Raw genomic sequence first — 16,664 nt, 5'->3', positions numbered from 1 at the left:
TGTCTCTCTCTTCTCTGACTTCTCACCTCTTCATGTCACTCTTCTCTTACTGACTAAACCCAAATTTCCTCTTTTTATAAGGTATCCATTAATACAGATTAAGAACCAACCTGATTCAGTTTGGCCACACTTTAAAATAATGATCTAAAGGCCCACTTTACAAATGGGTTCACACGTGTAGAAACAAGGATTAGATTTGAGTATATTTTTATGGATTACATGATCTAGTCCCCAACACTAAGCTAATAAAATACTACTGTAAAAATGCTGTGAAAAGTTTTGGAATATCACCTCTTGGGAAACTTAGAAGAAATTTTTTCTCTTTGAGAAAAAGTTGTCCTTTAAGCCCTGATACTTCTGTGGCTTCAGACATTGACTGTGGATCTCATTTAGTTTTTAATTCCAGTTTTAGGGAAATGCTATGAATAACTGATGGTAAAGCATGATATGGAAAGGATATATACACTAGATAGTTGGACTTTCCAAGTCCTTTCTAACAAAAAAAGGTGGTAAAAGAGAGAGCCGATCATGTTGAGAGGAAGACTCTTGAATAGTTTGGAATAATTAAATACCACCAAAACTTTTGCCATAATTTGCATATGTATTATATAATTGTAATTTAGAGAAGTCAGTGGCTAAACCAGGTATCTTCATGATGTGTCTTTAAGGTCTGTGCAAAATTTAATTACCTGTCTAATACATGAAATCTGTACTTCTGAAGTAAGAAGGTTAAGATACATAATACAATTGACCATTTTTTCAGCAAATTTTTGAGAAAAGGAATTAATGCAGTATTCTCACTATGTTACACTAAGCTTTTTTGGTGTGAAGTAGGAGTTCACATAAGTTAAGTGGTCTTGTTCTTATCAGTTAAGAAAATGATTTGGTCCTTTGCATATCCAATTATGAGTTTTATAATGTAATTTTGCTTTGATGCTAGATTGTTATTTATGGTTTTATAATTCATCCCAGTAATTGCTTGTTCTGCTAAATAACATTTCATGATTTTTATTTTAAGATGGATTTTAACTAGGAATTACAAAGCCCTCAGCAAAGGTTCCAAGGGCAGTACCTCAGGCTTTTTGAACATTATGATGGAGCTAAAGAAATGTTGTAACCATTGCTACCTCATTAAACCACCAGATAATAATGAATTCTATAATAAACAGGAGGCCTTACAAGTAAGAATTTTAATTTTAAAGTATTTTTACTTTATGTTAAAACAGTTCTAGAAATATTTACTCATAATAAAGATTTTCATAAATTTATTGAATTATTTTGATCAACCTTCTAGAAATATATACCTGTCTAACCATGGGCTGGTAGTAATTTATCCAGCAAAAATCCCCTAGTATACTCTTGTGTTAAAAAAAAAAAATGCAATATTGGGATTGTATTTCCCTAATAGTGATTATGCTGAATTTATGATATAGCAAATGGTAGTCTTGGGGCATTTTGACCTTAGTTCTAAACTTCCCATCAGTTCTGAAAGGGCATATTACAAGAGTGAAGGCACAACTGCCATTCAGCCACAGTAATGCATTGAAGTGCTAAGATTGCTGACTAATACTTGTGATTAGAACATATTTGCTTACTCTTTTTAAATCTTTGGTTGCTTAGTTGTTGCTTCTTCCAGTGTATTTTTTCTCCTAGGATTTTTGAAGTAGTAGTATAATAGGGAGTGAATAGAACGAATCAGTACATTTTCCTCTGAAAATATAATGAAACCTCTGTGTTAAATGGCAAGGAAAATTTTAGCTTACATCATAGAATGAGAGGAGTAAAAGTCCTAGAAAATTTTGAACATGAAAATTTAAAATCTTTATTTAAAGCAGTTAAAGCAAATAGAGTGTTAAAGTAGAACTATCCTTTCATTGATTGGTTAACATGTTGTAATTTATTGTTTTAGCACTTAATCCGTAGTAGTGGAAAATTGATTCTTCTTGACAAGCTGTTAATTCGCCTAAGAGAACGAGGCAATAGAGTTCTTATTTTTTCTCAAATGGTGCGGATGTTAGATATACTTGCAGAATATTTGAAATACCGTCAGTTCCCCTTTCAAGTAAGCATTAATTTTGTTTCTTTAGATTTAAAATGTCATCTACTTGCTGAGCATGTTCTACAGATGTACCTATGACATTATTTTGTAAATGAAATGTAGATTTTTATAAACTAGTTTCAAAAAATTCTTTGGTTTGTAGAGGCTTAAAAGAAATCTATTACCTTTTTATTTCTTCTTGACCTTACATTTGGCAGCAAAACAATTTTTCTTTCTGTTTTGTAAATTTTTGTTTGACTCTGTATTTCTCTTTTCCTCTATACTTGCTTTAGATTTTTACAACTGGACTAAGGTAGTTTCATTTGTGGAACAGATCTGAAAGGGCAGCCTTATGTGTTAGGCTTTAGTTTGAGAAAAGAAAATATTTGAATGGTAGAGAGCTCCAAATCAAAGAGCAATTCTTGGGAATGACCAGGACCTTTGAAGATTCTAATGATCGATGTGCTTATTATTCTAATACGTAGTAGTTGGCTGACTAAAACAAGACAACTAGAGAAGTTACCGAGGACCTGGTTGTGCTTATCTTCCTTTCATCTATTCATTTATTTTGAAATACATTCAACATAATTAAAACTAATTTTGATGGGTGATGTTAGGGTCAGGTACCCTTCTCAATACTTTCCATCTATTAATTTGAGCCCTATGACAGTTTTATGAATGGAACCTGGAACATAGCAGGCACTAAGTATATAAAGCTTGTAAATGTGTTGTATATTTTGTGCTGGCAGCATAATACTAGAATTATAACAGTAAGTCCCAACATACATAATTCCTGCTCTGTTAGATCTTACAGTATGGTCTGGCTGCATTAAGCAGGTGATTATGAAAAATATAACATTAAAACTCTTATAAATGCTATATAAAGAATCGATGTTTGGTGATGTAAACATGATTGAGAAATGTGTAGTCATTTGGGCAGAAAATTAGAAAGTGTATCATTTGGTTTGTTGGTTTGTTTTCAAACAAATTGTTACTTGTACATGGTCAAACAAAAAAACAGTACAGAAATGATGATATAAACTTCAGTTCCCTGTGTCTAATCTTGTCTAATTCCACAATAACTTCTTAGAGAGCACCATATTCCCCATTCTTTTAGTTTAGGCTATGCCTAAATAAATGATATGGCATCATTTAAATTAAAAAAAAATTTTTTTACTAAAGCAATTTTTGTTTTAGTAAAAAAAGAAATGTTATTTATAATTTTTTTTTAGACTTTGTTGTTTCCCTACCATGTATGATAGGTGACAAATTGGGCCATTTCCCTTAGACAGTACTACTGAGAATAAATTATTTAAAACATTCTTTCAGTTCCTTTTTAGTCTAGCTACAGTTTATGTAGTAACAAAGCAAAAGTGAGCATTATAGCTTTCAAAAAATTATTATTTTAATGCTTGGATCATAATGGGCAAGTTGTTTCTAGCCTGTAATCAGTTAATAATTATAAAGTTATATATAATTAGAGTGAAAGTTATTTATAGCTAATGTTTAGTATGCTCATTTTACCCTAGACACCATGTTAAGTGCCTTACTGCATTCTCTCATACCCTCTGTATTCTGTGAAGGAGATAGTACTATAATATCCATTTTACTGAGGAGGCTTCTGACACAGAAAAGTCACATCACTTGCCCAAGGAAGCCAATGAATAAGATACAAGCAGCCCGTGATGCTCTAAACCAGTGATTCTTATATTTTGGTGTGCATCGGAATAAACTGGAAGGCTTTTGTTGGATTCCTCTCCTAACAGTCTTAGTAAAGGGCAGGTTACACATCCGTACTCATGTAACTTCATGATTGGTTCTAATTGCTTTTTAACATTTTTACTGTCAAATGCAGCATTTTAATGTGTTTTATTCTAGAGATTAGATGGATCTATAAAAGGGGAGCTCAGGAAACAAGCTCTAGATCATTTTAATGCTGAAGGATCAGAGGTAAGAATGCTTTTTAAAATGTAAATATGTTTACATTTTCGTCATTTTTAGTTGTCATAATTTCTATATACTTTGTTACAAAATTATTGATGCTAGCCAGCTTGGTTTGGCAATGACATTTTTAAGTTAATATTCTATGTTAAATCTGAAATTCTACTCTTATCAGTACTGTTTTACCATAGAGCAGTTAATTTGCTTTAAAATAAATTAGCCCACTTTCATTAAATTCTTTTTGTATATGTACCTTTTGTTTTTTAAAGAAATAAATTCACAGATATATTTGTGGTCTCATCCTTCTCCTATTTTGTTCCCTCTCTTTTTCGTTAGAGATAACCCTATATTGAATTTGGTATCTATTATTCCCAAGCATATTTGTATTTTTGAGTCTTTTTTTGTTGTTGCTTGGCATTGCTAGAGGCAAAGGTAGTTTTTAATAAAACTACCTTTGATTTTATTGGTAAATTGTCTTTTAAAATCAAATCAATTATAAAATTATTCTCATTTTGATTATTCACAGTCAAAGTTTAAAAGAATTTAAAATCTTGCCTGTTTGTAATTCATTTCAGGATTTCTGCTTTTTGCTTTCCACAAGAGCTGGCGGTCTAGGGATTAATTTAGCCTCTGCCGACACTGTTGTTATATTTGATTCTGATTGGAACCCACAAAATGATCTTCAGGCCCAGGCTAGAGCCCATCGAATTGGGCAAAAGAAGCAGGTATTTTTTATTCACCTTATTTGATTTCTTCTCCTAGGAAGATCATTTGAACATAGTCATGTTGCCATTTAACAGATAGGGTACTGAGGAGTTCGTTTTACCATTTATTTATTTTACCATTTTACTCACCTATCACAGTCTGACAGAATTGAGATAATATACCTAAATAGGATTTGCGTATTTTTAAATTTTGATAATTAGTTTACAACTGTAAAATACAAAGTTTTACACTATAAACATTTTTAATGATATGTTTGCTTGTTTAACTCTTTTTTTGATAATCACAGTGCTTTCTGTTAATCTATGTTTTGTCTGTGTGCTTTCAAGACTTTTGTGTACAACTGTTTTATAGTTTGCATACAACTGTTGAGCACCTATACATGTAAAAGGACTTGAGAAAAACTACTTGTTATGCTTTTGATACCTTGGTTGTACTGCATATCCAAGGCACGAATCAGATGTAGAAGAGCAGAGAAAATCTGATCCCTTAAACATGGGCTGTCTAAAGGTTTAGAGAAAGTTGGACCAAGACTTAAAGAAGAGCCTTAACACAAAGTTAGTCAACAATAAAACCCTAGACAAGAGAGAGAAACTGACCTTCAGAGTTATCTCTCAAGGTAATCAGATTCTTAGACATCAGCAAAAAAATCACAAGCCATACTAAGAAACAGTAAGATATGGCTCACTCACAAAAACAAGTTAAACCTTCAAATGATACACAGAAATTGGAGCAACTAATCAAAGAAGGTCAAATAAATCCCCTAAATCCATTCCAGGAGAGGAAGGAAAATGAATAAAAAGGTAAAGGATATTAAGAAGAAGAAGAATTTGAAAGTAAAAAAAGAAATGTAATAGAAATGATGGAGATGAAAGGCACAATAGTAGATTAAGAATTTACTAGAGGAATAAAATAGATTTACACAGGCAGAAAAAAGAATCAATGAATTAAAACACAAGATGCTTAAAATTATATAGGGAGAAGAAGAGAAAAAATTGAGCAGTGTCTCAAGGATTCCGTGAAAACCCAGAGCACGCAAACATGTGTCAAGGGTGTCCCAGAAGGAGAAAAGAAAGGGAAAGGTAGAAAGAATATTTGAGGAAATAATGACTGAAAACTTCCCAAGTCTTATGGAAGACATATGTGTCCAAGAAGCACAACATATACCAAGCAGAATAAACTCTTAGATACTAATCAGAATGTCAAATGCAAGTGATAGAAAATCTGAAAGCAACAAGAGAAAAACAGTTCATCACACACAAGCAATTTATTGTCAATAAGACTAAGTAACGATTTCTCATCAGAAAGCATAGAGGGTGAGAATGTAGTAGTATATATTTAACGTACTGAAAGTGAAAAACTGCCAGCCAAAAATCCTTTATCCAGCAAAGCTACTTCAAAATTAAGGGAAAATTTTAAATAATTATAGATAGATAGAAACAGATTTTCAGCAAAAGACCTGCCCTGCAATAATTACTCAAGGGAGTCCTGCAGGTTGAAAGAAAAAACATGAGAATGGCTTTAGTGTAAATGCAAAACCCAATAGTACTGTAGTCTCAATATACGACTGTACTGTTTTAACTCCTCCTGTAAGTATCAGAATAACAACAGTATACTTTCAAATCGAATCCAACAGCATGAAAGAATGATACACCATTACCAAGATTTTATCCTAGGTATGCAAGGGTGGTTCAGCCTAAGAGTTTTTAATGTAATATACCACATTAACAAAGGAAGGGGAAAAACCACATGATCATCTCCATTGATGGAGAAGACATTTGATAAAGTCCAGCATCCTTTCTTGACTAAAGTCATGTAGAAAAATAGGGATAGAAAGAAATTTCATCAACATGATAAATGGCATATATGGAAAACCCACAACTAACTCAATGTTGAAAGACTGAAACCTTTCCCTCTGAGATCTGGAACAAGGTAAGGGTGCCCACTCTCATCACTATCAACATTGTGCTAGAAATTATAGCCAGGGCAATTATGCAAGGAAACGAAAAGACATCCAAATTGGAAAGGAAGAAGTAAAACTTATGCTGTTTGCAGATGACATGATCCTATATATAGAAAACTCAGAAAAAATCAAAGCTACTAGAGGAAATTCAGCAAAGTGGCAATGTACAAGATCAACAAGCAAAAATCAGTAGTGTTTCTGTATACTAGTAATGTGGAATTTGAGGAGGAAATTAAGAAAGCAGTTTATTTATAGTAGCAACTTAAAGAATCAAATACTTAGAAATAAATTTAACCAAGGATGTAATGAACTTTGTACACAGAAAACTATAAAACATTGCTAAAAGAAATTAAAAGCCTAAATAACACATTATTGTATTCATGGATTGGAAGATTATCATTAGGGTGCCAATTCTACCCAAAATAATTTACAGATTCAACATAATCCCTGTCAAAATTCCAACAACCTTCTCTGCAGAAATGGAAAAGCCAATTATCAAATTTGTTTGGAAGGGTAAAGGGCCCTGGATAGCCAAAAACATCTTGAAAAAGAACTTGCTGACTTTAAAGCATATTCCAAAGCTACAGTGGTCAAAACAGCATGGTATTGGCATAAGGATAGATATATTGAACCTGTGGAATCAAATTGAGAGTTCAGAAATAGACCCATAGCTATGACCAACTGTTTTTGACAAGGCTGCCAAGTCTGCTCAGTTTGAAAAAAGTCTCTTCAACAAATGGTGCTGGGAGAGTTGGATATCCATGTGCAAACAGAGTGGAAGGACCCATGTCTCAATACCAAATACGAAAATTAACTCAGAGTGGATCAAAAATCTAACCGGGACCATAAAATTCCTAGAAGGAAATGTAGGGAAGTATTTAGGATCTTGTGTTAGGCAGTGGCTTCTTTAGACTTTACATCCAAAGCACAAGCATCAAAAGAAAAAAGTAGATAAATGGGACTGCCTCAAAATTAAAAACTTTGTGCATTAAAGGACTTTGACAAAAAAGTGAAAAGACAGCCTACTCAGTGGGAAAAAATGTTTGGAAACCATATATCTGATAAGTTTTAAATATTTAGGATATATAAAGAAGCCCCACAATTCAACAATAAAAAGACAAGTAAGCACATGGGAGGTCCTATGTTTAGTTCCCAGTGCCTCCTAAAGGAGATGTGCAAAACAAGAAGTTGACATGGCAGGCTGATGCAACAGGCAGGGAGCAGAGTTGTCTCAAGCGATTGGGCCCCTACCTCCCACATAGGAGGTCCCTGTGTCTTCTAAAAAAAAAAATAAAGATGACAAGCAGACACAGCACACAACAAATATGTACAGCAAGTGCAAACAACTTGTGGGGGCAGGAGTAAATAAAAATAAAATCTTTAAAGAAAAAAGACAACCCTTTTTAAAAATAGGCAAAAGAGGGTATACAAATGACTAAAAAATATATATGAAAAGAAGTTCAGCATCACTATTAGGAAAATGCTAATTAAAACCTAAGTGAGATATTTTATACCCACTAGAATGGCTACTATTTTAAAAAGCCAGAAGTTGTTGGAGAGGATATGGAGAGAGAGAAGCACTCATTCATTGCTGGGGGGAATGTAAATTGGTGCAACTGCTGTGGAAAACAATTTGACAGTTTCTCACAAAGCTAAGTATAGAATTATCATGTGATGTGGCAGTCCCTCTGCTAGGTATATACCCAAAAGAAGTGAAAGCAGTGGTTCAGATATTTGCATGCTGATGTTCATAGCAGCATTATTCACTTGCTTTATTTGCTTGCCAAAAGATGTAAGCAAACCATGTGTCCATCGACCTATAAATGAAAAAACAAAATGTGGTATGGCCCCTCTTTGGAAATGGTGTTTATGTGTGATGAATCTGGACTCAGATGGGATCTCCCTTCATAAGACATTCATGCTAATGTGCTGGAGGTGCAGTTAATGTTGGGGTTTAAGATATATTTAGGGGATTTGAATCTCTGGACTGACAATGTGATAGCCAGATCCTGAGCCTCAACAGACTCCAGCACCTACAATCTGATTTATTGGACTTACCACACTCAGCTAAGATGGAGGTGAAGAAGGACAACCACCACACCATGGAGCCTAGAGTGATTACAACTGAAAATGGGAGGATTGCATCCAGCATCCAGGTGGAATCTGAGCCTCCTCTTGACATAAAGGTGCAATGGACACAACCAATCCAGTGTCCACATAGAAGAGGTGGCATTGGATTGGGAAAAGTGGACATAATGGACAAAGGGTATGGGGAAAGGCAGGAAGAGATGAGAGGTGGAGGCGTCTTCGGGACATGGAGCTGCCCTGGATGGTGCTTCAGAGGTAATCACCGGACATTGTAAATCCTCACAGGGCCTACATGATGGAATAGAGGAGAGAATGGGCCATGATGTGAACCAATGTATATGAGGTGCAGAGGTGCCCAAAGATGTACTTACCAAATCCAATGGATGTGTCATGATGATGGGAACGAGTGTTGTTGGGGGGGGGGGAGGGGGGGGGGCGGGGTTGAATGGGACCTCACATATATATTTTTAATGTAATATTATTACAAAGTCAATAAAAAATAAAAAAATTAAAAAAAAAAATGTGGTATATAATACAATGAATTGTTACTCAGCTTGATGCATGTGACAATGTCAGTGAACCTTGAGGGCATTTTTGTTGAGTAAAATAAGCCAGGCACAAAAGGACAAATGTTGTATGATCTCACTGATACGAACTCATTGGTATTCACAAACTCAGAGTTAGAATGTAGAATATAAGTTACCCGGGAATTGATTGGGGTTAGAGAATGAATGGGGAGTTGATGCCTAATTTATGCAGAATTTCTATTTATGTTGATTGTATAGGTTTGAAAGTGGATGATGGTGATGGTAGCACATTATTGTGAGTGTGATTAACAGTACTGAGTTTTGTAGGTGAATGTGGTTAAAAGGGGAAACTTTAAATCAAATATGTTACTAGAATAAAAACTAAAATAAAACATAAGATTAAAACGTGAACCCTGTTGTAGATGATGGACTGTAGTTAATAGTGCAAGTATAAAAATGTTCTTTCATGAATTATAAATGTGTGACCCTAATGCAAGGTGTTAATAATAGAGTGGAAATGAGAAACTATGGACAATAATATTACTATTTCAATAATCTGTCGTCAGTCATAACTAAGGTAACTACTGTAGTTAAAATAATTTGTACATCAATATGTATGACTATACTAGAATGAAAAGAATAATAAGTTTAGATTTAGAAAATAAGCAGAACTCAATCTCTATTATAATTACAAAAGAATAAAGGAAATGGGTATTTTGTTCCACAAGAGAATAAAATGTAATAGAGAGGTAACTCACTTGAACTGAAGTAAGAATAACATGACAAGACAAATTAAAGATGGTCAAAGAGGAGAAAGTGATTATATTATCACAAGTGAGCCGGACCTAATGTATATGCTAAGCATCAAAATATCTCATTGTATTATGACAAAATGTAGACTAGTGATTCATTACACTTAATGTTTATTTCCTATATTGAAAAGTCAACACATGGCTAGACTTACCTTCCATGTATACTGTTTAAAAACCTTGGCTACCATGTTTTGCAATGGTTGATTGAAAATAGATGATCAATTAGGAAAAGAAACAGGAAGGTAAGATGCTAGAGAAAATTGCGTGTATAGTCATAACCTCTGGGAACAGTATCTGAGTGAATAATATTTAAAATAATGGTAATACAGATGTCTTATGGTTGGGTTTTTGAAAATATATAAATATGAAATATTTTTATTAATAGAGTCATTCATTATTAGTTATTAATAAAATATAAGGTTCCTATGCTTTGAGTGACTACTTTAGTAATATTTGTTTCTAAATATGACCAAAGAGGTCTAACTCTATTGTTAATAAATACATGCGTGTAGCCAACTATAAATAAAGACTGATAGAGATGGGTTTTATTGGTGATATCAAAACTGCAAGCATTTGGAAATAACTCTTGATAAAAATTCAAATAAAACAATGTCCAATTATCTACCAAATTACATGATAGTCAAAATCCTGAGAAATCAATGTGTATTTATACCCTGCAAAAGTCTGTTTATGTTAACATAGAGGTAGAATTTAGACTCAAGATAATTATAAAAGGGTTTTTAATCGTTTGAAAGATTTGAAAGACTCAGGTTAATACTTCATTATGCCAGAAAGTAAAATTTAGTGCACAGTGTCTAGTATCCTGGGTCCCTGCCCCTTAAATGATACCAAAGCCCATCTAATCATTGTGAAAAGTGAAAGTGTCCCCATAGATTTTTTAAATAACCCTACATGGTACTGTTTTCATATAGGACCGTGAGAAATAGGGCAAAATTGTTATGTGAATTATTTTCAAGTTTGGAAAGTTTTGTAGCAGGGCTTCACTATTGTGGGGAGTGAGTCACAAAATTTTAACCTGTATACTGCCAAAGTGAGCACTAACTGGTTTGTAGAATTTTGAATTATGTGGAATGAAGAATCGTTTGTTAGAGTTGAAGTAACTGGTATAAGTTTGTCATTTCTACCTCACCAGGTGAAGGATAATTTTAAAATTGCTCTCATTTCTTTTAAAAAACAAAAAAAGTAAATAAAATCTCTTATATGTAAGAAGGAAGAATGAAAGGCATTGTCCCAAAATTTGAAGAAACTTACCTTTAAACAGACTGCTTTTATTCTTTTTTTTTTTTTTTTTAATTTTGCTTTTGACAGTGAAAATTCATATGGGATGAGGTCCAGTCTATGTACCAGTATTTACAAACTTCTCGTTAACAAAACAAGGACTTTTTAGTGAAATTTGTTTCATCATGCATAATTCTTTTATAGGTGAATATCTATCGTCTAGTTACAAAGGGATCAGTTGAAGAAGATATTCTTGAAAGGGCCAAAAAGAAGATGGTTTTAGATCATCTTGTGATTCAAAGAATGGACACAACTGGGAAGACAGTACTGCACACAGGTTCTGCCCCCTCCAGGTAGTTATTTTAAAATATCATTTTATAATCACTAATTTTTAAAAAAATATTTTTATTACAGAAGATGCAAATTTTAAAAATCATGCACATGTGTAGAATTCCCATACAACACCCCTTCCCCAACACATAATACCATTGTGGTACATTTGTTTCAGATTATGAGATAATATCACTATAGTCCATAACATGTATTTGGCATATTTTTTCTGTACCCACCTATTATTAACACAGTAGGTCTTGGGCGTTGATTCAAGAATAATACATGTTGCTGTTAACTATAGTCCATAGGTTACTTAATTGTATTTTTCCCATGCTTCTCCACATTCCCACCTGCAATATGACATTATATTCATTCTAGTTCACAGAAGGGCATTCTTGCATTTATACTATTAACCACAATTCTTATCCACCTCTGGGTTCACTAAGTTATTCAGTCCCTAGATTATTCCCTAGCTTTCCTTTGATTGATAGTACACCCCTAGACTACCCTTTTCAGCCACAATCCATTTATAAACCATCTGCTACTCTATAAGGAGTATTACTCTCAACTCTATCCACTTCCATGCTTTTACAATCAAGTTAATTAAAACGTCCACATACATTAAGAATCCATACTTCTTCATAGTCCTTCTCTTATCTACTACCAACTTATACTCTAGGTTTTAACTCCATGTGTTTATTCTTTGTATTTAGTTCATATTAGTGAGACCAAGCTATATTTGTCCTTTTGTCTGGCTTATTTCACTTAGCATAATGTCTTCAAGATTCATCCTTGTTAGCCATCATATATGCGCCAATTTCATTTCTTTTCAGTGCAGCATAGTACTCCGATGAATGTATATACCACATTTTGTTTATCCATTCATTAGTTGACGGACACTTGAGTTGTTTCCATCTTTGGGCAATTGTGAATACTGCTGTGAACATCCATGTGCAAATGTCTGTTCATGGCAGTTTTCAGTTCTTCTGTATATATTCCTAGTTAGAGGAATTGCTGAATCATATGGTAGTTGTATATTTAGCTTCTTGAGGAACTACCAAACTGTCTTCCACAAAGGCGGCACCATTCTACATTCCTACCAACAGTGAAGGAATATTCCTGTTTCTCCACATCCTCTCCAGCACTCATCTTTTTTTGGGGGTTTTTTTTTTTTTAAAGCCATTGTATGAGGTGTGAAGATGATATTTCATTGTCGTTTTGATTTTCCATTTTCCTAATAGCTCGTGATAATTGAACATTTTTCATAATTTTTCACCATTTGAATTTCCTTCTTGGAAAAACGTCTTTTTAAGTCTTTTGCCCATTTTTTAAATTAATCTTTTCATTTCTAAAGAAGATTTAGATTACATAAATGTCACATAAAAAATATATGAGATTCCCATATTCGCAATCACTCCCCCTCCCACACTTTCCATTATTAAGAACAGTCTTTATTAGTGTGATACATTTGTTACAATTGATGAACACGTAAGTATTGCTACTAACCAGGGACTATGGTTTACATTATAGTTTATACTTTGTTCTGTACAATTTTGTAGGTTATGACAAAATGTACAGTGGCCTGTATCTGTCACTGCAGTGTCATGCAGGGCAATTCCAGTGTCCTCAAAATGCCCCATATTGCACCTATTCTTCCCTCTCCCATCCCTCGGAACCTTTGGTAGCCACTTCCTTTATATCAGTGATATAAAGATTGCTTCCATTGCTAATAGGTCTATAGTAGAATAATAATAAGTCTACTTTAGTCCATTGTTCATACCCCAGTCTTGAGGATTTGGGGATGCTAATGCCCACTCTGCTTCTAATTGAAAGGGAGCTTAGATTCCATGGGGCAGATGGATGGAACTTTCGTGCTTGCATTTGCAGATACTCTGTTCCTTGGGATAGTCATTGCCTATTATCTCCATGTTAGTTGTCCTGGGTGAGTTCAGTGAACTGAAGGGTAGGTTTTGCAACTCTGCTGATATTCAGTGCTCACCTGGCACATGAAGGGACCAAAGATTTAAGTCTCTGGGACATATATTTATCAAGTACAGTGTTAATTATAGGTACAAATAAAAGGATCAGAAGACCATGTGTAGAGAACCTATAAGTGAGTCTAATAGGACAGCAAGAATCCCCTGAGTACAAGGGCAGTGCCTAGTGAAGGAAGACAGATCATGAAGCCAGGCCCTTGATACTGAAGATTGTACTTAGGAACCTTTTCTTGTGAAGTTGAAACTTAGCCTAGTATTATATATTGCATAAGAGTTACCTCCTGAAAGCCTCCTTGTGGCCACTGCTCTCTAAGCCAAGCTCAGCATATAATTGCACTATCTCCTCCCTCCCCCTCCCCCCAATGTGAAACATGATTCCTGGGGATGAGCCTCCCTGGCACTGAGGGATTATTATCAAGAGCCAGCTAGCAATGCATCTGGAAAAAGACCTTGACCAAAAGGGGGAAATGATAAATACAAATGAGTTTTTATGGCTGAGAGATTTCAAAGTGAGACAGGAGGTCATTCCAGAGGTTACACTTATACAAGTCTCAGCAGGATCTTATTGATTGCCACAGTAAACAGTCCACAATAGTGGGGCTCCTGAAGGCACTAGAGACATCCAGAAACTATAAGCAGGGCAGACAGCTCAGGAATTCAGCACTCTCTCAGTTTGCCTTACTTTAGAAATTAAGCTACCCAGTGTAACAGTTAAATTCATTTATTTTTTATTTTAATTTTTTTAAAGGCACTGTCATTTTTTTCTTTTTTTTTTTTTAAAGATTTATTTCTCTCCCCCCTCCCCATTGTCTGCTTACTGTCCATTCGCTGTGTGATCTTCTGTGTCTGCTTGTATTCTTGACAGGCAGCACTGAAGATCTGTGTCTCTTTTTGTTGCATCATCTTGCTGCGTCAGCTTTCCATGTGTATGGCACCGTTCTTGGGCGTCCTGTTGTTTCATGTGGGGTGGCTGTCCTTGCGCAGGGCCCACTCATTGTGCAGGGGGCACCCTTACACAGGGGCATCCCTACATGGGCCAGCACTCCTTGCACGCAGCAGCACTGTCCGTCAGCCAGCTCACCACACGAGCCGGAGGCCCTGGGTATCAAACCCTTGGACTTCCTATATGGTAGGCGGACACTCTGGTTGAGCCACACCTGCTTCTTTTACATTCATTTATAGGTTGCACATTTTTGTATTAGATTGCGTGCCCTTTTATCTTTCAGTTGTGTTATCTTTTTTTTTTTTTATTGATTTTGTAAAAATATTACATTAAAAAAATATGAGGTCCCATTCAACCCCACCACCCCCACCGCACCCCTCCCCCCCCAGCAACACTCACTCCCATCATCATGACACATCCATTGCATTTGGTTAAGTACATCTCTGGGTATCTCTGCACCTCATGGTCATTGGTCCACATCATGGCCCATACTCTCCCCCATTCCATCCAGTGAGCCCTGGGAGGATTTACAATGTCCGGTGATTGCCCCTGAAGCACCATCCAGGGCAACTCCAAGTCCCAAAGGCACCTCCACATCTCATCTTTTCCTGCCATTCCCCATACCCATCAGCCACCATGTCCACTTTTCCCACTCCAATGCCACCTTTTCTCTGTGGTCCTTGGATTGGTTGTGTCCGTTGCACCTCTATGTCAAGAGGAGGCTCAGATTCCACATGGTTACTGGATGCAATCCTCCTGCTTTCAGTTGTAGGCACTCTAGGCTCCATGGTGTGGTGGTTGTCCTTCTTCAGCTCCATCTTAGCTGAATGAGGTGAGTCCAATAAATCAGATTGTAGGAGCTGGAGTCTGTTGAGGCTCAGGGCCTGGCTATCATATTGTCAGTAAAAAGATTCAATCCCCTAAGTATATCTTAAGCCTCAATACCAACTACAATTCCAGTAAAGTAGCATGATAGTCTTATGAAAAGAGATCCCCTCTGGGTCCAGTTTCATCACGCAGAAACACCAGCTCCAAAGAAGGGCCATCTGACATGGCAGTGAACCCTATCTGCCATGACCGTAGAACCCGTGGGTCCCTTTAGCCCTCAAAGGAACCAATACCTGGGGATTGTATCTACTTGTATTATCTTTTTATATATCATGGAAATCAAACCCTTATCAGATATGTGGTGTCGATAAATTTTCTCCAGTTGAGTAGGCTGCCTTTTCACCTTCTTGACAAAATCATTTGAAGCAAAAGCATTTAAGTCTGAGGAGATCCCATGTGTCCAGTTTTTCTTTCACTGTTTGTATCTTGGGTGCAAGGTTTAAGAAACCACTTACCACCAGGTCTTGAAGATGTTTGCCTGCATTTCGTCTAGCAACTTCATGGTTTTAGCTTTTATATTTTGGTCTTTGATACATTTTTAGTTAATTTTTGTATAAAGTGTAATCACACTAAATTTTATGGAATATGAAATCACTGTGAGTAGCTCATGGAAGTATTTATTGTAAATTTTTACTTCTTTTAACACTGGGCTAATTTCTAGTCCGAAAGTTACATTATCAGTTTCACCACTCTCTGGGGGAAAACTCCATGGACTTCTAGGCTTCAGGTTTCTTAATTTTAAAAGAAATATGCTAAAACTTCACATGTCTATCTACCTCACAAAATTATGAAGGTGACAGTGTCAACAGTTAGCAATAGTGATATGTTTTATTTTTAACTTAATTTATGTATTTTTATTTGTCTTTCCTGTGTTTAGTTCTACTCCTTTTAATAAAGAAGAATTATCAGCTATTTTAAAGTTTGGTGCTGAGGAACTATTTAAGGAACCTGAAGGAGAAGAACAAGAGCCACAGGTAAAAAGAACTTGCCTCAGAATGTGTGTCATCTATTTGGTAGGAGGGAGGGACTCAATATATTTAAAATAAAGATTTCTATCTAATTACAGGAAATGGATATAGATGAAATCTTGAAGAGGGCTGAAACTCATGAAAATGAACCAGGTCCATTAACAGTAGGAGATGAATTGCTGTCCCAGTTCAAGGTAGATGACT

The 16,664-nt window shown here is 35.3% G+C and overlaps 1 protein-coding gene across 2 annotated transcripts in view; it reads left to right on the top strand.

Annotated features, from left to right (window-relative positions):
- Positions 1-16,664, top strand: part of CHD1 (chromodomain helicase DNA binding protein 1) — a 68,006-nt gene that overhangs the window by 30,674 nt on the left and 20,668 nt on the right. For both annotated transcript variants that reach the window (XM_058276623.2, XM_058276619.2), the window contains exons 16-22: positions 1,019-1,181; positions 1,910-2,062; positions 3,917-3,988; positions 4,555-4,704; positions 11,536-11,684; positions 16,370-16,466; positions 16,559-16,654. In XM_058276623.2, the coding sequence (XP_058132606.1) occupies positions 1,019-1,181; positions 1,910-2,062; positions 3,917-3,988; positions 4,555-4,704; positions 11,536-11,684; positions 16,370-16,466; positions 16,559-16,654 (880 nt within the window). The remainder of the gene's footprint in view (positions 1-1,018; positions 1,182-1,909; positions 2,063-3,916; positions 3,989-4,554; positions 4,705-11,535; positions 11,685-16,369; positions 16,467-16,558; positions 16,655-16,664) is intronic.

This window comes from Dasypus novemcinctus, chromosome 2 (assembly GCF_030445035.2).
Source record: "Dasypus novemcinctus isolate mDasNov1 chromosome 2, mDasNov1.1.hap2, whole genome shotgun sequence".
NCBI classification, from domain to species: domain Eukaryota; kingdom Metazoa; phylum Chordata; class Mammalia; order Cingulata; family Dasypodidae; genus Dasypus; species Dasypus novemcinctus.
This window is presented reverse-complemented; position numbering and strand designations above follow the sequence as displayed.